The 20,831-nt window shown below is 39.8% G+C and overlaps 3 protein-coding genes across 3 annotated transcripts in view; 1 reads left to right on the top strand and 2 right to left on the bottom strand.

The window, feature by feature from the left end:
* ccnq (cyclin Q) lies at window positions 1–7,674 on the bottom strand. The gene is made up of 5 exons (XM_037684424.1): window positions 7,527–7,674; window positions 5,942–6,125; window positions 4,356–4,488; window positions 1,749–1,967; window positions 1–90 (listed from the first exon to the last, which is right to left on the bottom strand). Exons 1-5 carry the CDS (start codon window positions 7,672–7,674, stop codon window positions 1–3), a joined length of 774 nt encoding a protein of 257 aa, XP_037540352.1.
* Window positions 7,675–10,573: 2,899 nt separating this feature from the next.
* Window positions 10,574–13,326, top strand: cfap126 (cilia and flagella associated protein 126). The gene is made up of 5 exons (XM_037684422.1): window positions 10,574–10,600; window positions 10,714–10,776; window positions 10,866–10,937; window positions 11,019–11,201; window positions 13,105–13,326. The coding sequence occupies exons 1-5, from the start codon at window positions 10,574–10,576 to the stop codon at window positions 13,324–13,326; spliced, it is 567 nt and encodes a 188-aa protein (XP_037540350.1).
* A 5,014-nt stretch (window positions 13,327–18,340) lies between these two features.
* Window positions 18,341–20,831, bottom strand: part of zgc:101663 (alpha-1,3-mannosyl-glycoprotein 4-beta-N-acetylglucosaminyltransferase C) — a 10,559-nt gene continuing 8,068 nt past the window's right edge. Inside the window, exons 4-5 of the mRNA XM_037684421.1 lie at window positions 19,310–19,564; window positions 18,341–19,230 (exon numbers count right to left, since the gene is read on the bottom strand). Coding sequence (XP_037540349.1) covers window positions 18,341–19,230; window positions 19,310–19,564 — 1,145 coding nt within the window. The remainder of the gene's footprint in view (window positions 19,231–19,309; window positions 19,565–20,831) is intronic.

The following is a 20,831-nucleotide window of genomic DNA, read 5'->3' as shown; positions in this document are numbered from 1 at the left end:
TCAGATACACTTGGCCTCCATGTCGTAGAGCCGGAGAAGGTCTGAGATCACAGCGTCGATGTCGGCTTTGGTCACGTCCTCACACAGCACCTACACACACACACACACATGCACACACACACAGTTTTCAGCTCCACACCTGGCCTCGATACCAGGACACATCAAAGGTGCACGCACCATTTCAGACGACCCACATTTTATGGCCTCCAGAGATGAAGCAGGAACTCTAAATATAAGTCTTTTCTTTATTTCAGTCTGCATACGACGGGATTTTACCTCAAAGCTGCAACAAAAGAGGCCTCGTTCATAAAACTGGGCGGCAGCAAACAAGTATAAATGCCACTAAACCTCGAATTAACGCTGAACGGTTACGTAAGGCGTTTCAGCTGCAGCTGGATGCTCCGGGAGTGAAGCCGCTGCTTGAAACGCACTAAAAACCTGCAAGAGTTCAGTGGCTGGAAGCAGCAGAAGCTTCGTAATAAATGTTTTCTTCAAAATAAACTGTTTAAATATAATAATATTCATAAGTGGAGTGGTGGTAAAGAGGTTAGAGAAGGTGGGCCCGTGATCAGAAGGTCGCCGGTTCAAATCCCCGTACCGACAACATCAAAATGTGGGTGGGAAAGGTGAAACACCCACACCTGCCTCCACCCTCATTTGCCCCACTCTCAACCCCCACCATCTGCCCCCCCGGGCGCCCTGGATGCAGCTCTCTGCTCCACACAGAGGGCTGTGGTAGCTCGATGTCTGTGGTTGAGTCAGGAGGAACATCTGGAGTAAAAACAGTCACCAAGTCTTCATGAGAGTTAGTTTGTTGTGGCGACCCCTGAAGAAGGAGCAGCTGAAATCTTTTAAAAATATATATAAATAAACATTAATGCATTTTAAATGCCTCCATGTTGACCAAATAACGACAGCTCTCCTTCTAAAGCTGACTTAAATCTCATAAAGGTTCTTCTCAAATGTTAGATTTTCCTTGAAAGAAGTAAAAAAAAGTTGTTGTTGAAGCTTTGACAAGTTAAATGACTCAGCCAACAAAATGTAATAAATAAATAAGATTTATGAACACGTAAGGGAAAATGATGACGAAGACTTCAGACTGAAGATTATAATGAAAATTATTCTGTAGAGCAGAAGTGAAGTGAGGACATGACAGTCCCAAGTCAAGTCCAGAGTTAAGACACGGAAGTTCTGAGTTAAACCAAAACCTGCAAGACTTGAGTAAACTCAAGGTCTGCAAGTTCTGAATCGAGTCCAAGTCAAGACATAAAATCAAGTCTAGACTCAATAATTAGCGTTTCGAGTCTCCATTTTTCTAACATTTGAAGCCACGGGCAGTTCGGCCCGGCTCCAGGTCGTTGGACGGCAGCTGCAGAGAGCGCTGGACTCCTGGCAGCACTTCCAGTCTTCGTCTGACGGCTAAACTGCCTCTGCACATCAGCTCGCACTTCAGTTAACGTATACTCGGACTGTTTACCGGCTGCTCACACGCCTCCTGAGACTTCAGTAACGTTGACACTTTAGTGTCTTCACGGGACGTTCTGCGGCTTTAAATCCACTTACACTTTATCAGTCAGCTGACGGAGCTGACGGAGCTGACGAAGCGAACGTGGTTTAAACTGCGTGACTGCAGAGTTTTATCAGGTAAAATGGACGGTGGATCAGCTGGGTTTGTAAACAAGTGTTTACTAACAAGTTCTCTTTAGGATGAAAGTATAAATGTCAGCATCGTGTTCCCCCACACGCACCTGCCACCACTTCCTCTCGCCGGCAGGAAGCTCCACGCCGTAGCTGTTCACGGCCAGGTACAGCGTTGCTATGGCGATGTGTTGCGGCGTATGACGGATGCACATGTCTCCGTGGTAACAGTCTCTCAGCAGAGCCCAGGAAGTCTCGGCTACAGGGGTTCGAGACCAAGCGTGTCGGTTTACCAGAGCCTTCACAGAGAGCAGGTAGTGGAGCAAATACTGCAGAGAGAAAAGTCCAGCTGTTAGTTAATGTTACAAATGTTACATATTTACCTTCTTCTTCTTTTTTGACACAACTACCTTATTAAGATCGTCATTTTTATTTTTACAGTAACTGGTTTGTTATTTTTGTTTTCTAGCTTTAGTTAATGTAATTTCCAGACTATCAAGCACACCTGAATATAAGCTGCACCCACTAAATTAAAAAATAAAATATATTTTTTTACATATATAGACCGCACTTGTATGTACAGTAAGTCGCAGGTGTCCACGTTGTAACATGAGATATTTACACAGAAAGATTTTTTTAAACTTGTAATTAAATACATACGGTAACTTACACAAATACGTACAGTAAATGTTGTTTTCTGAACAGTGCCTGCAACACGGCTGGTTAAAAATAAAAAAAATACAGCAGCCGACCAGGAAGTCATTGATTGCCTCCTGCGCACCGCGCCCTGCAGCTTGTGCTGTCCTCTCCGTCACGTAGCTGGAAACCCGTTGGTGATGGAGGATTTTTTACTGCTCCGCTGTCAGGGTCCACCGGCAGACTTGAGCACAAGGTGCTCTGTGCATGCGGCCAGTTTGGGGAATGATTTCTCACCACTAGTCAGGGAGGGGGCGGAAAGAACAGAGAGGGTTTCACTGGTCCCCTCCCCAGTGGTCCACTGTGACATGTTTGGTAATTTCAGGTCAGATTTTTAAAAAATCTTTATTTATACAGGTGGTCTCACTGAGTCACGAGGACCCACCCCCCCAAGAGAGACGTGTAATGAGCAGCTCTGTGAGCACCTGGGTGTGACCAGGCTAAAGGTTTTGGCAGCATGAAGCTTGTTAGCCCGTCAGAAAAAAAATCCATCCATTCAACGCGTGTGAAAAAAGTAGCGGCTTATAGTCTGGAAATTACGGTATATTGCAAATGTTTAAGTCGAAGCCCTCTGTCACCTCATTCAATTACCATGTAATGATGGTTTAGTGATTCAAAAGAAAAAACATCTAAAATAATAATTACATGTTGTGGTAAAAACACCCACTCCTAAATCAATTGTCAAGGTCAAGATCAAGGTTAAGGCTCTTTATTGTCATTCGCATCACATGTGGTAGGTACATGAGGTGGAACGAAATTGTGTACACGGTACCAGTTACATCCAAAAATAGCAAAAATATAAAGTGTAAAAAGAAACAGTAAATAAGGATCTAATATAAACTGATATACGCTAAACAAACACCAAACTGTACGCTAAAAGATCTAAGATATACGTTAGTCACTAAGAGTGCAAAACAACACACCGAACAACAGCAGTACAAACATGAGTCTCTGTGGGAGGACGAGTACGAATGAATGAACACAGCAGCATGAAATAATCAGCAGCATGTATAGTCAGCAGCATGAAATAATCAGCAGCATGTATAGTCAGCAGCATGAAATAATCAGCAGCATGAGATCAGCAGCACACATCAACAATCGAGTGGCATTACAGTAAAAAAATTTTCACAGTGATTATTCTGGTCAGAGATTCATGAGTCTAACAGCCTCAGGGTAGAAGCTGTTCCTCAGTCTAGTGGTTCTACACTTAATGCTCCTCAACCTCCTGCCTGAGGGGAGTGGGGAAAAAAGTGTGTGTGCTGGGTGAGTGTGGTCCTTCATGATGCAGGCGGCCCTCTTCCTGCATCTGCAGGTGTAGATGTCTGTGATGGTGGGGAGACTGACTCCAACTGTCCAAGTTCTATAAGCTGTATTATTTTATCTAACATCTGTGATGGACTTGGACAGTTATGTGCAACCAAGAGCAGCACGGTGGCTCAGTGTGCAGAGCTGTTGCCTCTCGGCGAGCAGGTTATCCCTGTTCAAACCCCGACCTGGGACCTCTCTGGGTGGAGTTTGCATGTTCTCTCTGTGCATGTGTGTGTTTTCTCCAGGTACTCCGGTTTCCTCCCACAGACCAAAAACATACATGTTAGACTGACTGGTAACTCTAAATTGTCTCTAGGTGAGAGAGAGAGAGAATGGTTGTTTGTCTCGTTTGTCTCGATGTGTCCCTGTGATGGACTGGAGACCTGTCCAGGAGGGCCCACTTTTCTCACAGTGACTGTTGGACATGGACACCAGTGACCCAAAATAGGAAGAAGCAGGTAAAGATAATGGATGGATGGATCTCTAAGAGGTAAGAAAAAGTTGAACGATGGACTTAGATGGTCCAAGTCCATCGTCCAAGAACGGTCCAAGAAAGAAGTAACACTTTAATTTCAACCTGACTTACACTTAAAGGAACAATTGTAAAATGTTTCAAACTGTAAACAGGGAAATGTGACCTGGAACACAAACAGAAACAGAAACGGACAAAGAGGTTGAATTCTGAACGAGGAGGACAAAGAATGAACTCGTACCTTGTGAGGGTGTTCGAAGGAGACGAGGAAGTTGAGCTGTCGGAGGATGAGGAGCTCACACTGCACCACGCTGTCCCTCAGGTCCCAGAACTCCTTGTTACATTCGAGAGGCGCGCTGCCTTTGTTGAAGAACCTGCGAGGGACAAAGGTGGACGGGTTGGAGGAGACAGTTAATGAACGTCTTGTTGGACAGAAAGGTCAAAGCTGAACTTCAAACTGTAAATGTGTCGTTTCATAACGAAGCAGCCAGTTCAGCTGGTTTTTGTTGACGGAGTTCTGAAAACGACACAAATCCTTTGATTTCTGAATAAAATCAAGAGTTTTCTATTCTGAACAAACTCGTGCAAAAGGCCTGTTTGAACAGTGTAAACTGCCAGTTACACTTTTCATCACTTTAATACCAGCAAAATGTTAACTTTATATCTGTTACATCCACAAAACTACAATTTATAAAGTCCATTATTAATATATTACATTTAGAAAAAGACAAAAATGCATTGTTTGTTTTAAATTTTAAATAAACTTTACCTGCTGATAAAAACTTGGCTAAGAAAAGGCTTGCAGCCCGTGTGCACCATGAAAACACTCCCAACTTCTAAAATGATTTAACGACGTTCTCCTCGTTAAAGAGGAAAAGATCTTCCAGACTTTCTTTAAGAAATCACTTCTTTGTACTTCTTTGACTAATTTATTTAAAAAATCTTTGCTCCTCAAAAGCTTTTGTGAAAATGTTTTTTGACCCAAATTATAATTAAAATTACCTCATACATCGTTTGCCTGAAACAACAACAATATTGCTACTTTTTAAATTTACTTTGTAACACAAAAAATCCCTCATGTCACGTATTTTTGGGGGTTGACATGCAAAAAAAAGTTTCCAAATTAAAAAAAAAATATGAAAAAATAAAAACATGTAGGTTTTATGCTCTAACTGTTTTAATTTTATTTCAGAACTCAGCTACCACCACACCAAATTCTAGCTCTATATCTGTAAAACTGACAGCTATAGTCACACATATACATATATATATATAAAACTATATATAAAACTATATATATATAGTTTTATATATATATATATATATATATATATATATGTGTGTAGGTGTCTGTGTGGCTGTAGTGCTTTTTGTGTTTAAAGGTCAATTGGTTGTGGCAGCCATCTTGAATCAAAATGACTTGAAAAATTAAAGACTTGTAGACGTCTATGGAACAATTTCTTTCTGACAGTATCGTTAAAATTCATCCAGTGGTTCATGAGATATTTTAAAACAGACAGACACTGGCAAAAACATCATTGCCTTTGCTCTTTTGGAGTTGTAATAAAAAAAAAAGTATTTTAAAATGTATAGAAATAAACATATTGAAATAAAATTAAAAGAAAATTAGTAAAACTCAATCCAAGTTCAGGAAGTTTGAACAAAATCTACTTAGTTTTCATGAAACGTTCAACGTCTAAAAGTCGAGGCAACTTTCTGAATCGAAAGTTTTGAGCTCACAACAAAAATAAACGGACGGCTGAGGTTTCCTCCAGCTGTAACAGGAACAAGCGGCGAGTTATTTATCTTTCGTCGTGCGTTCATTACCTGTGGCTGACGTTGATGATGTCACGGGTCCTGATGTGCTGCTCCTCCACCTTGCCAGCCAGGTACACGCAGCTCATGGCCACCAGGTAGGGCTCATAGACCCGGACGCTGGCCCGCTGGAAGAAACGGTGGTACAACACGCAGGCTGTGGCCACGGGCACCGAGCGCAGACCGAGCTTCACCCCTGAACAAAGACAGGTCATCATCTCCACCTGACTCGCTCACATGCAACTGAGGATTTCTGCAGAAACAACGAGGTCTTGTGTCCTGAACCTGTTTCTGTTGCCCGACGACGTTTGGCATTCACACAGGATTCCTACAGACTCTCTATGAAAAATTTCAAGCCGTTCCAGACTCAACTTTACAAATTTTACAGTGAAAATTTTAACCTTTTTAATGTTTAAGTACACCAATAAACTTTAAATGTAAAGTAAAAACTTGTGCCTAAAACTAAATATAAGGGACAACACTTGTAAAAAAAAAAATGAAGTAATTTTTGTGATGAATTAATGTTTTTAACCACATGGTTTATTTTTTAATACAAAAAGGCTTGTTTAATAAAACTATGTTCCAGCTCAGAGTAAAACAGAATATGATGTGTACAACAGCTGCACCAACTTCAAATTCAATTCAAATATACTTTATTAATCCCAAAGGGAAATTATTTGTTGCTGTAACTCATTATCCTCATTTCATTAAGAGATGTTATAGATGCTGATGGCTGTAGACAGGAAGGATCTCCTGTAAAGGTCCATCCCACAGTGGATCCCAAGAAACTGGCTGCAACTTGTGAAACAATTTGTAAATCTATGTGCAACAAAATGTATGGATACCACAGCTGTATGGCAAATGATATGCATTTATTTAACATGGCATTTAAGAATAGTTCACAATACAAATCAAAAAACTATAACGATACTCATCTTGTACGTATATTAAATATAATAAGCATTCTGAACAGACTGTTTATTTTAGAAATTCAAGTTTATATACGTTTAAAAATGGAATATAGTTTGGAGAATAAAGTCTGGAAACATGAAGGTTGTCAAAGCTCCGATTTAGTTTTTTAGATTTCTTTAGACCTGGAAAATCCCAGTACTTATTATTTAATTTAGTAAATAATGATGTGCTTTGGGCATAAATATTATTTATCTATTGCAACGTTGGAGCAAACAAATCAAATAAAGAATAAAGTTTTTGAAACACCACTTAATGTTAATGACTAAAAGTTAGAATTAGATATTAATAAAAACTCATATGAATTTTATTTTGACACAAACCTTGTCTGGTAAATGTTTCACTTGAACGCCTCCTGACTAAAACACAGCTGATTGTACATTAGTTAGTTTAATACACACAAGTTTTATATATTTAGATGATTCTAAAAACTATAGCTTAGGGGGAATTTGATGATGAAAAAATAAAGTGGAAATTAAATTAAATTGTTAAATCTGCGCTAATGTGAGAATTTACATAAAGTCTCTGCATCGCAGTTTAAGATAAAATGTTGCTTTGGGAAGTTTATTTTATTATTTAGGAAGCAATGGTGTTTAGTCGATCGTGATCCTGAGCAAACGGACCGTACCTGTGTCCATTATGAAGCGACACACGCGAAAGTGAGTTCTGGTGTCCCGGGTGGGATCAGCTCCAGAACCCCCGCCGGACCCCCCCCGGTCCGCTGCCCGGAGCTCTCTGTCCCGCCCCGCGGCTGAACGAGGGGACGGACCCTCCATGTGCCCCGGAGCATAAAAAAAACACAGAAAAGGAAAATAAACTGTAAATTTCCATTAGCCAAAAACTGTTAGCCTAGCTGCCGACGAACATCCGTCTATTACCGGAAGATAAACAACTCAACTTCCGGTTATGATTTCAAAATAAACTTGGTGAGTTAAAAATTTGCGTTTTGTTTAAACGTTATCAAGGTTCAGTCAGGTCATCTGGACAGTTTCTTTCTTGTTTTTTTTGTTGTTGTTTTTTTTTTTAGAGACATTTCGCCCACCTTCTGAAGGGCTTCATCAGTCTGAGGAGTCACAAACAAACTGTTTTCCCCACTAAGCAGTACACTCCAGAGGACCAACCTGTCTGCTGGTGATAAGATGGTTTCTGGGGGCTGTCCTCTCCCCCATCGACTCCTCCCAGGCAGCATAGCCAAAGTGGTTCAAGACATTAAGGTTACCCAGAAACCATCTTATCACCAACAAACTGATTGGTGGGAAAAACAGTTTGTGACTCCTCAGACTGATGAAGCCCTTTGGATGGAGGACGAAATGTCTCTCAACAAAATTAAAAAAGGAAACTGTCCAGATGACCTGATTGAACATTGTTGGATTGTTATGTTTTCTGTAATTCATTTAAAAATAGTATTTACTTTTAATGGTGATTAAGTTTATTTAAAAGTTTAAAAAGCTGCATTATGTCTATAGCCGTGTCATTTTTTAAACATGCAAACCTTTAATTTGTTTTTAAATACTGTACTTTTTATTTTTTTTATTGCCACCATCAAACAGAAAGTCCGTTAATATTATATTAATAAGTCCATTAATATGTTACATATTAAGGCCATTACATCTATCTTGTGTTTGATTGCAGGTACTCTGACTCATTCACCCGTCGTCCCTCGTTTACCATAATTATTGATTGTGAAATTGTTGTTTCAAGGACTAAAAACTCTCAGATAAGATTATCTTTAGATTATTCTGTATCCCACTCTTCCATTTAAAACATCCACTGGTCAAATTTACTCACTGCAATCAATTCTTAAGTTACGCAGCAAATCTCCAATCACTCCAAGAGCCAAATAAAAAGTCCACTTTCAAACCTGAAATGAATTCTCTGCTTCCACTCACTTTATTCAACAACGATTTGGTGTTGAAACCAACAACTGTGTCTTTTGTGATGATGATGAAACAACAGCAGAGATTGTTTCACTTCATGTGTGTTGAAGCTTTGTGGTCTGATTTCTTTGTTTGTTTTCTTAAAATGTTCTCCAAGACATTATTTACAGACTTATTTTGGACACTTACAACAATGATGTTCTCATAAACACTATTATCTGGGAAGGTTTTGAATTTTCATCCACAAAACCAAATACTTGAAAGCTAAGCCAAAGTTCTGTGTTTTTCACAAATACGTTATTTCGTATTATAAAGCTGTTAAACTAATGCATAATAAATTCAGTTCAAGTGTATGATTTAAAAAGCTAAATCCATTTCTTTTGTTTCTTCCCTTGTTTCTTTCTTCTGTATTTTATTTGTTGATTAATTTTCTTTGGTTTCACCCGTCTCTTTTTTTATTTGCAACAATCAGTCTGAATTGCATTTATAGCAGTTTTCTAGAGGAAGTAGTTTGCAACAGGAAGAAATTTTACATAAGAAGTAGATTTCTTCAGGAACAAAGTTGTTGTATAAAATATAATATTTCATCATATCTGTTTTCTTGATGTAGTGCATCATTTTTCTCCATATATAATCAGAGTTGATCTGATGGATTTTTATAGCAGATTTGTCAGAGAGAGGAATAGGCTTAAAAAAAACCATCTAGTTATCGTTTCTGTTTTAATTACAAAGACTCCACCAAAGAAACTAATGTCCCTTAACAACCACAGATTGACGTTCCTCATTAACCTTCCATACATTCTGTTTTTAGACACAAGAATACCAAAATATTTGATGGAATTTTTGATCGGGATGTCATGAACCTTATAAAGAGGACGGACTGACATCAGTTCACATTTGTTTAAATATAATTTAAGACCAGAGGCTTTCAGAAAAAATACAAACATTTTGATAACTGGAGTGTCGTTTACATCTTTCAAGAAAACAGTGTCGTCATCAGCTAACAGGCTGATGATGATGGTCCTCCTAACACAATAAGAGGAGCGAGACGAGAGTTTTTAACAGAAATAGGCAGCATCTCTGCCGTCATTATAAAAAGAAAAGGAGAGATGGGACAGCCTGGTTTAATTCCTCATTCTGTACAGAACTTGAGGGGAAGTTCCTCTTGCCAGTGAGGTCGAGGAGGTCGTGACCTCATAAAAACGTTCAGTGATAAAAGAGTCCCAAAACCAAAAGATTTCAAGCTGTGGAAAGTAAAAGGATGCTCGACGGAGTGGAAAGCCTCGTAGAAATTCAGGAAAAGAATAAAACTGTCATTTTCAATAAGATGGTTTTAATGATTGAGGTCCTAGAAGGCCAATATTACTGCGTGTAGATGTTCCCGTCATTAAACCAGACGGGGTGTCACTGATAATTTGCTGAATCTTCCTTTTTAACCTATTAGCAAATATCAAATTAATAATTTTATAATCAGTATTTATCAATGTGAAAAGTCTTAAATTATCTAAAATAATGTGGTCCTCACCGGAGTTAGAGAAAGAAGTGTTATATCACCCTGATGTGTCTTTAGCACCGTAAAGTCTAACAAAAGTTAAACACAAATTAAATAATTATCGAAAATCTTGAGATGTTAGAATTTCGTTCTAGTATTTGAACATTGTATAACATTATTATTATTGTAAAGGTTGTATTTAATAAAAAACAAGTTTGGGTCCTTCTCGTTTGTGTTTTTGTGGTTTGATTGTGTTGCTAGGCAACCAGTCAACAAAACACAGTCCAGGTCGCTGCAGAGGCAGAAATGGCGTCCAGTTTCTCAGCAAACCAGGTAAACTTTTGTTATCTGGCTGCATTTTTTTTAAATGACAAAACGTTCTTCGCTGACTGAACAGGTTTGTTTCAACGATGAATTTGATGTTTGATCATTTTCTCTCTTCCAAGTATGACGGTGCCTTCAAATCCCAGAGGCTGCAGAACTGGTGTGAAGCTAAGCACTTTAAAGAGGTATCGGACGTCCTGTCAGCAGCAATGTGCAGTCGGATTAGGTTGTAATCGATTCGTGTCAATCTGGTGACGTGGGTTTGTGTTTGTAGAGGCCCTCAGCATGGGTGAGTCCCACCTCCTTCATCGCAGATAACAGAGGACATCTTCTCCCAGGAGTGAAGGTCGGAGCACCAAAACTCATTCTTTCTTTATTTAAAGCAGGTTTTCTGCAAACCACTTCTCTTTCTGGGTTGTTTTGCTAGAAAGGCAATGCCTGGCCGGACTTTAAGGGAACCTGGGATTTACCCGCTCGTGTCCCAGCCCACCACATCAACCCCACGGCCCGCTCTGCAGAAGGCCTCGGCAGGCTCAGGTCCTGGGGGCTCTGTCCACAGCAAAGTGCCAAATCACTGCGAGGCGGCAGGAGCGCACATGTGAGCGAGAAGGTCAGGTCCATCAGGCCCATCCCTGTTTTATATTTACACAAGCTCTTTATACAAAAGCTCAGGTTGTTTCCACAAGGTGGGAGCTGTAAGGAGCCGACTGGGTCGACAAACGAGCCACAGACGAACTCAGGTTTCCAAATCAACAGCAACAACCACTAAACATCTACCCTGCGAGACGCAGTAGAGACAAGACTAACGTTAAAAGTCTCACTTTCATTGAAAACTTTATTGCTCATTCTCAAGGTGACAAAAACAAACTTCTGTTTAGATTTGAAAATTAAACGTCCACAAAAACCAAAAGAACATCCATCAAATAACAAAGAAAACAAACATGTCCGTGTATTATTGCTTTTTTTTTTTAAACACGGCTAAGTCAGAAAGATTGTTGATACCAAAAAGGTTCGATTGGGGGAAGAAACGAAAACAAGAAAATTTTGCATTTTCTGAGAGTTGAGTGAATTCACTTTGAGTTGTTAAAGTTACAAGAAGCAGAACACAAATAAAAAAAGTTTGAGATGTTTTGATTCGCCACAATCCAGATGACAGAATCTGCCAGCATACACGCAGAACTTCAGCCAAAAGCTCAAAGCCAAAAGATGCAAAAGACTAGCTAAAAAGCTAAATTGGAAAATTAAAAGCTTAAAAGCACCACAAAAGCAAGCAAAAGCCAAAAGAGTAATAAAGGAGCTAAAAGCTAGGATAGCAAAAAACAAGCTAAAAGCAACTCTAGCAAAAATGATAGACAAAAGCTATAAAAAGCCCCACAAATGCTAAATAAAGGGCAAAAGAGGCAAAAGGCTAGCTAAAATATAAATTATCAGGATAGTTAAATTAGCTAAAGACTGCAAAAAGCTAGCAACAAGCCAAGCCAGCAAAATGCTATCTAAATCTAAATTAGCAAAAGGCTCGCTAAAAGTAGCAAATGCTTTCTAAATGCAGAAGACTAGCTAGAAACTGTAAGTAGCCAAATGCTGAATAAAAGCTAAAAGTAGCAAAAGGCCAGCAAAGAGTGAGACGCTAGATACAAGTCAACAGTAGCAAAAGGCTAGCTAAAAACTGAAAGTATCGGTAAGACCAAACATCCAGTAGCTGAAGCAGATCATGAAAAGAGAAAAAGTTTTTTAAAGAATAGATGTCTTCCTGCGTTCACATGGGAAAAATATTTGTAAATAAATTTAAATATTTTATAAAGTATAGAAGTTTTAAAAACCAAAAGTCACATCTGAATGAGCCGAACATTTTGACACAAGAAACGCCAAAACATTTTAGAAAACTACAGAGACATTTAAAAAAAAAACCAGGAAGACAACAACTCATCATTCACGGTTGATGTTTAAGATGAAAGGAAAAAAAAACCCCACCGAGCCGAGAATCGTTTTGTTTATTTCTGAGTTACTTGAGCCTCAGCGGAGAGCTCGTGTCCCGATGGAGAGCCGGAGGAAACGAGCTCCGTCGCTCAGGGAATAAATTGAATGAAGGCCGCGGCTGCACGTGCTTCGTCTAATGACGGCGCCTGAAGCGCCGATGGTTTCATTCAAGCCAAACCCGTTCTGCTGCGTCAATCAGTCGTCCAGTGACTTAATAAATCCATTTATGAGTAAGAAGAGCTTTTACTTTGACCAGTACTCTGATACTTTACCAAAATAAAAGCATTCTGGTCTTTGTGACTTTTACAAAACTTACACTAAAAACAACCCTAACATTTAATATAAAACAACAAACATTTAAAATAATAGACATGTTCAAGTGAAATTATATATATATATAAAGAAAAGAGTTGGCTTGTATTTGTTTTCACAAGTGGTCATCAGAGCAAATCAGATGTACTCTAGACATTTTATTGTTTTTAATATTTGGGCTCAAATCCCTCCTGTGCTAAGTGGTTTTCTGTAAACTTCTTCAGACCATTGAGGGCGACCCGGCTGCTCCAGCTAAAGCCCGAACAGCATCCCAGAACCACCAGAACCATCGCTCACAAACAGGTGTGGCCGTTTCCGTTGAACAAAATGTCCAGGCCTCAGAACACCGGCCAAAGAGCCAGACATCTGCAACAGAAGAAAACCCAGTTTCATCGCCTACAGCTGGTAAAACATCCCCAAACGGGCCTGAGACCCAAAAGGGGTGAGCCCAGAGCAACAGAACAACATCCCTGTCCAGGAAGAGCCACAGGGACACACTGGCTCTGGAAGAATAAGAAAACACAGAAAATAAAAGCATTACCGGTGACATATGTTTATTATTCCAAACTAAATCAAACTTTATGCAGATGACATCATTCTGGAGGAAGTACACACCATACTTGTAGTGTACTAGAAAGTATACTGATTTAATACTTGTTTGGACTAAATTGGGACATTTTTATACTATATTTAAGTATATCAAAAAAGTTTATAAAAAGTAAACTTCAAGTACACTTCCTCGTTTTTAGTGTAAAATAATTATACTTGTAGTACACTTAAACTACTTTTTGCTAAGGGAGTTTTATTTAATGTAGCTTTTAGCTCATGTTTAACTTTACCTTTTGCTACTATTCTTTTTAATAAAGTTTTGTTGTTTTGAGCTTTATTATTTTTTAGTTATTTTAGCTGCTGTGTTGCTCCACTTAAACTAATTTAAACTACTTAAAACTACTAGTTTGCTCACCAACTTTAAGCTTCTGTCTGATTAGTTTTGTTCATTTTAGCTTTTAGCTCATGTTTTATGTCTAAGCTCATCACTGTCCTGATCAGTTTAGCTTGGTAACAATGTTTCAGCTCGTTTTACAAACTTCAGCTGTCATTCACTTCTCAGAGCTCTTTCAGTTTATTTTATCACTTCAGACTAAATATTTGCAGTTTCTTAAATGATCTCTGAACAGCAGGATACGTGACATTTTATCTTCTTGATATTTGTCTTGTAAAAAAAAAATCACCTTTAATTTTAACTTTATATTTACTGAATACCATTTAAACTTCCTGTTTGCTGTGTGAATTATTTGTTCTGGTTCGGGTTCCTCGCAGCTGTAGGTCCAGTTCTGCTCATTTCCTTGTTCTGTCGGCTGACAGGTACAACGAGCTGCAGCCTCGCTGAATAATGCAGCTGAAGGAAAGTGAATGTTGGGCACACGAGTTAGAGCTTCATACGGTCTCGGGTTTGGTTTTAAAAAAACGCTCAGAAACACAAAATGCTAAATAATCCAGCAATTTAGATCCAAACATCAGAGCAGCTTCCATGAACTGATGTGTAATTAAAAATGAACTTTAAACACTGAAGACAGGGGATTAGTTCAGAGCAAATCAGGTTGATAAGGATAAAACATCCAGTCAGCAGCTGATGGGCACAGAGCCAAGTACACCACATAGTTGTGCAGCTTCACGGGAACTTCACCGTTTCCTGTTTCTGCCAACGTTTGAGCAGAAACGAGCTCGTTTGTTGCATCTTTGTGCAACCTGATGGTGAAAATTCTTCGAATTTGAGGTTTGCATTTAAATCTAACCTTTTGACTCGAGTTTGCTCAAGAACATTAATCGTATCGTTCTTATGATTGTAAAACTAGTTGTTTTTTTTTTATTCTGGCTAATCTTTGTTTAGCTGTGTAGGGGAACATCACTTCAACTTAAACAGACATCATTCATGTGTTTGTGTTTTAAACTGTTAAAACGAGATGCATTTATTCCCTTGGGAATGAACAGGCTTTATTTTACAGGCGTTAAAATCAGCTTACAAACTCCTTAGTTGACACTAATCTAATGTAATGAAAAACTGTCATTGTGTTAACTTCACTGCCAATATGACCTCATTTCCCACGAAACGGACAGATTGTCTTAATGGGAGCTTGTGCTTCAACGAGCTCGAGGTGGGACACCTGCCGAGGAGTTTACTCCCAGGATTTTCCCATGGAGATAACAGTTTTAAAAGAATCCTTGGTTTTAAAAAGGACATTCCCTTTCAGGAGATGAACAGCGACACATGTTGGGCGAACATTACATGTTTTTTTCACAGTGTCAGAACTGAATGTGTCGTAGAAGTTGTCTTTGTTAAAGTAACCTCTCTAAGATAATCACGTTTATTTTTCTCCTTTTAAAACAAGTGTGGCTTTTTAAAGGCAGACAGAAGAAAATGGACTGTGGTTTTCTTTAAAACATGACAAAGAGTTATGAACCATATCTCGTCAGGAGGGAGAGTCCTAGGTCAATCTGAAACATACAGACACAGTGAATGCACTGCACTCAGTTCTTCTCATCCACTTGTGCTACACACTTCACCGCTCCTTCTACATGAAGGCACTTCAACTTCTTCCCTAGTGAGATGTCCGGGGAAGAAGCTTTTCTGCGAACGTCTCAGGACGAGGGAAACCTGTCATGAGAGTGAGGTCCGAACCAGAGACATCAATCATCGCAGTGATAAAATCACAGCTGACTTCAGAGCCAGTGGCCGGACCTTCGTCCCTCCAACGGTGATCGGTGACTTTTGAGGACACAATCCGCCTTTCAGGCCTTGCTGGTATCATCACAAGCAGTTGTGGACATTCTGACAGTTTATTCTGGTGAGAGAGACCTTTCAATGTACTTTCTGGTGACCATACATTCACAATGACATTAATTTAGATACACCAGTTAATTTAGTCCAAGGTTCTGCCTTTTATAAAAGTTACACTGGATTTTAATAATCAAACAACCTTTAACAAGGTAATTTTGTTATTAATTTGTGTAATAATTTTTATGAATAACCTTCATCAGAGTATTATTTTTGTAATAAAATACATAAAAATCAACTAAATTTGTGATTATTTTGACATATCTGTGTGTATTAACTGATTTTATGTCTCTAAACACGAGCAAGAATTCACGTTTCAGTTTACATTTTGAGGGTAGAGACCGATTATTTCCTCTGAAAAGAGGTGGTGCCCACGCATAACGAGGTTATTTACATAATAAATGCATATCTTATGAGCTTAACTCATAACTAATAAATTATATATACATCCGATCACAAATCCCTCTACAGCTGGATAATCAAGAAAAGGCTTTTTGTGTGGTTGACAAGATTTAGTCATCTTGGAACACTTATTTGATATATTATTATTATCATCATCATTAGACATTTATACAGGCTAGTTCCCATTGAGCTTTGAAGACTTATTTACAAGAGACCCATTGACAAAATAAGATTATTTTTGTCAATATTATAATCACATTTACTAAAAGCAGTCATCGAGTTTGAAAGCATTGCATTTATTGTGCGAATAATAAGAGCAATTTTCTGTAGCGAAATATGGCAAAAATATTTATCAATAATGAAAAAATATATCTTTTTTTTTTTGTTAAACTGTTGTGATCGTTTTAAGCAGCAATTAAAACCAAAGCTACAAGTTGAAAGTGTTACACCGATCTACTTAACTGGCTATCAGCATGAAGGCTAAAAATCAGCTAAATCTCTGATTTTTACATGTTGATAACAAACATTAACATTATGGCTCCAGAAAAATACAAGAAGTTACAATCTTAGTTTTGGACATTTGTTATGATGTGTAACCATGGCAACAAGGCAGTTTACAACAACAACAGCAGCTGATCAACATCTCAAAAGCTCAAATAATATCTCAACTACAGCCCCAAATCTCAAATGAGTTGAAAAGGATGTTCTGTGGATGCATTCTCATCTACCTGCCGGCTGTGCTCGAGTGCCTGACCACTGAGATCCTGGAACTAGCAGGAAACACGGCTCATGACAGCCGAAGGACAGGCTCGTCCCTCGGCGGACTGCTGGGAGGAGTGGCCATCGTGCTGGGAGGAGTTCTGCCCGGCATTCGGGCGCTCCTACAGCCCGGGGGAACCGACCAAATAACCCCTTCTTGAACCGAGAGGCCAGCCGAGTCTGGGTGGACGTATCGGACAACATCTGAAGCCAGTTTCTTGGGATCCACTGTGGGATGGACCTTTACAAGAGATCCTTCCCGTCTACAGCATCAGCATCTGTAACATCTCTTAATGAAATGAGGATAACGAGTTACAACAACAAAATAATTTCCCTTTGGGATTAATAAAGTATTTTTGAAGTGAATTTGAATTGAATCTGCACGTGTTTGTTTACAGCTGAAGAAACAGCCGAAGTGACTGAAAATAGCTCAGACATCCAAACAAAAAAGTTTAAATCATGACACGATTTAACCTTTTTTGTTTTAATCTGCCTGGATGAATTATCTTACAAACGTCAAACATCCAACTTCCCGACTGACATGTTGACCGACAGCCCGACTAACGTAGGTCACCAGCTTTGTGGTTTTTGGCAGATTCAGCAGAGTGCTCCGTTTACATTGAATGTGGACCCACGTTTTAATTTTTATATCAATATATCTTTAAAACTACCAGAGTAATCTCTTTAATTTCATACCTTCCAATGAGTAGCTTTAACTCAGATTTAATAGAGCTTGAAGGAATTGGATATTCTTGTCTGAATTATGTTCCTCTATAGAACCCAATGTTCTATAAACAAACAAACTCACTGCAGTCCTTTGAATACATGAGGCCTGGCCCCTTTCACTTGTAAAAACTGAACAAGTTTAATAAACATTTCTTCACATTTAAAACTGCACATCAAGTCCACCCTGAGGGATTCTGTTTAAAACGTGCAACTAGTTACGACTGGAGTGCAGGACGTTTCTGTTTAAAGAAAATAAAGCTTCACACACAAACCCTTCTCAAACCAGTTCAGACTTAAAGTTTTAAATCCGATGAGGTAGTGATGTGTGTTTAATGAGCCAGCGAAGCCACAGCAGAGCGAGGCGGACCCTGTGGAAGAAAGGTCCAGTAAGGATGCTTCGGGGATTTAAAAAACTCAAGGTTCAGAGGAAACGGAGCTCACTACCAAGAAAGAGACACACTGGGAGTTTAAACACACGCAGAACACAAACATTTGGTTGCTTATTTATGGCTTACTTTTCTCTTCATATCTCCTCACTGCGGTGGAGACAAACACGATCACAGTTTGGTTAAACATCTTCAAACTGAAGCAGCTTCACTGAGGCTGGTTCGTGTTTCTAGAACACGAACGGTTCAAAAGGCACAAAAATCACAGTGTTACGGTTTGCATAAGTACTCCAGCGAGTCTGAGTCAACCATGAGTCAGGGAGGAGCATTAATCCACTCCTACGGTTGGTGTCAGGATGTGCGGGACTTTGTTGTGATCCGGATTTTCTGAACGATCACCCAGTCCTTCTGAGCAGCTGTGACCAGTATCCTCAGACACGAAGAGGCAGAGCTGTGCTGCTTCTCTAGGTTCTGCATTTCAAACCTTCCGTTTTCAAAAGCTCCCACTGACTGGAACTCCTTACAGCTCCTCTCGTCCCCTGAGGTGACCACATGGTGGCCTATCTCCACCTGAGCCGAGTCCAGGAGGTCTTTCCCCCCCGATCCAGTTTCTACTAATATCCCCGTCACCACTGCAGGTCTTTGGAACACCACCGTCAGGTAACTTCCTTTGTCTGGAGACCGCCCCCAGAAGAAGCTCTTCCCGGCCTCCCAGGCCAGTTTGGGGTAATTTTTCTGGTAGGTGGACATGTTGGAGTAAACATCAGCTAAAGGATTAGAGTAGACCCCTTCCTCAAAGTTCTTGTCCTTCAGCTTGTTGAACGTCCCCTGGAATGATGAAAAAGTGCCCATGTGTTGGAACAACGAGGGCTTAAAGAGGATCGTCTCCCGCTGGGTCATCAACTCTCTGAAGTGAGTCATCAACCAATCACAGGGCATTTCCTGGTAGAAGAGGAAGAGGAAGCGGGCCAGAAGAGGAAGGTGGGCCGACTTGTAGAGCTTCCCGATGTAGCCGAGGGCCGAGAACTCCAGCATCGCCCACGTGCCCTTCTTTGAGTTCTGCTCTTCAATTCGTCCCCGAATGGTTGTCAGGAAGTTCTTTGCAGAGGAGACGTCGTCTTCCAGCTGGAGGTAGTACTCCCCAAGAGAGGCACAGTAGTGGACGAGGAAGGAGTAATCCAGGTTCTGCTTGGATCGGAACGTTACCCGATTAGGAGGATCGTTGTAATTCCTCTTTAGGCCTTTAGGAGAACCAGAGAGACGCATAAAGATTAGAACATTAACAAGAATTTGTCCACAACTGAAGGACACCTGCTTCACCTGTAAGAGGCGGGTACCAGTCCTGAGGAACGTGGACGACCACAAGCTGGCCTTGTTCCAGCTCCGGGGCAAACGTCGTTTTTATCTCCGTCGCCGTCTCGATTCTCCAGCTGGTGTCAAAGTCTGCCAGCAGAACCACGACCACCATGGCGGAGCGCTCCTTGGGAGACGACTGAGAGAAGAGAGACCGCAGCGTGGGGACGAGGTAGCTGCCCTTCTTCCGACTCACCGAGGACAACCCGACCGCCAAAAACCCTGAAATGTGTTGGGACAAAAAACGGATCGTTAGGGTTCAGCTTTTGACTCGGGACTAATAAATCCGACGTCCACCACCTGTCTTCTTCAAAACCCAATCTGGGACTTTGTTCTGTAATAATCTAAGCTGACAAAATGGCCGATGTTTTGACGTATGAACTGTGGAAGTAAAAAGAACCAAGATTTTTTTTAAAGTAAACGTTAAAGCTGCTGAAGGGTCACCATGGTAACCACACATCTATCTATGCGTCACGTTCCGATAGCGCTCTCAACACAGACAGTCTGAAATGCAGAATAAAAAGTAAGCCTCAAACTGTTGGTGTGAAAATCAAAAGTTGTATTAAATAAATTCCTGAGCTGTAACTGACAGAAGCGCCTGGACGTCGTACGTGAGAATCAGTGGTGGGCCAAACTAACTTTCCGGTTTGCGGATTAGTGTTTTCGCTAACTTTAAATACCTTTAGTGGAAATAGCTTCTGCTAAATTTAAAGTCTGTAAATTCAAGTCTGCTTAAAAAAAAAAACGGCTCTCCACACTAACAGCGTACAGAAGAATGGAGATTTACACAGAGCTATACTATGATATGAAGAGCTCAGTAAAGCTAATAATAATATTAAGCTAATATTAGCTTGTGACAGCTAATATGTTTATTATTTATTACTGCTGCAGTATGTGGCTGTATCATGTATGATACAGTATCTGTGCATCTATCTTACCATCATAATTCAATCTCAGTGTCACACAACCTGTGCAGTATTCAAATTCATCCTGCTACATCGTTACATTTTACCATGCTGTTGTTTACCATCTCTCTTGAGGACCTTGTAAATATTATAATTACTTTTCCACTTTTCAGTACTTTATGTACCCTTATTTTATGCTTTTAGTATTTCTTGTTTGTTTGTTCTTTGATTTTTTTTTTTAGCAAGTCAAATCAGTTCTTCTCATCCTAAACATTTCATTGTACTGTTGACCTTGTGTTAACCTTGAATATGACAAACACAACTTGAACTTGAAGTGCAAGCGGTGAAGTCACCACCCTCTCAGTGCTTTCCTCCCTCATATCTACAGCAAACAGTCTGTGATGACTGATGGTGTCTTTTTACAGCCAATATCAGAGACTTTAACAGAAATACCAAACCAGAACAGGAAAACAACATGAAAAACACATTTTCACACTCAGAAACATCAGAAACACTCAGAAACAACACTCGGAAACGACTCGGAAACGACACTCGGAAACGACACTCGGAAACGACACTCGGAA

The sequence above is a fragment of the Nematolebias whitei genome, chromosome 11 (assembly GCF_014905685.2).
Source record: "Nematolebias whitei isolate Nwh7 chromosome 11, NemWhi1, whole genome shotgun sequence".
Lineage (NCBI taxonomy): Eukaryota > Metazoa > Chordata > Actinopteri > Cyprinodontiformes > Rivulidae > Nematolebias > Nematolebias whitei.
This window is presented reverse-complemented; position numbering and strand designations above follow the sequence as displayed.

Coding starts and splice junctions, on each gene's coding strand:
- ccnq (XM_037684424.1), bottom strand. CDS start 7,674: ATGGAGGGTCCGTCCCCTCGTTCAGCCGCGGGGCGGGACAGAGAGCTC. Junction 6,126..7,526: donor TCGCTTCATAATGGACACAG/GTACGGTCCGTT, acceptor GTCTTTGTTCAG/GGGTGAAGCTCGGTCTGCGC. Junction 91..1,748: donor GCGAGAGGAAGTGGTGGCAG/GTGCGTGTGGGG, acceptor GTGTGTGTGTAG/GTGCTGTGTGAGGACGTGAC.
- cfap126 (XM_037684422.1), top strand. CDS start 10,574: ATGGCGTCCAGTTTCTCAGCAAACCAG. Junction 10,601..10,713: donor CCAGTTTCTCAGCAAACCAG/GTAAACTTTTGT, acceptor CTCTCTTCCAAG/TATGACGGTGCCTTCAAATC. Junction 11,202..13,104: donor GCGCACATGTGAGCGAGAAG/GTCAGGTCCATC, acceptor AAACTTCTTCAG/ACCATTGAGGGCGACCCGGC.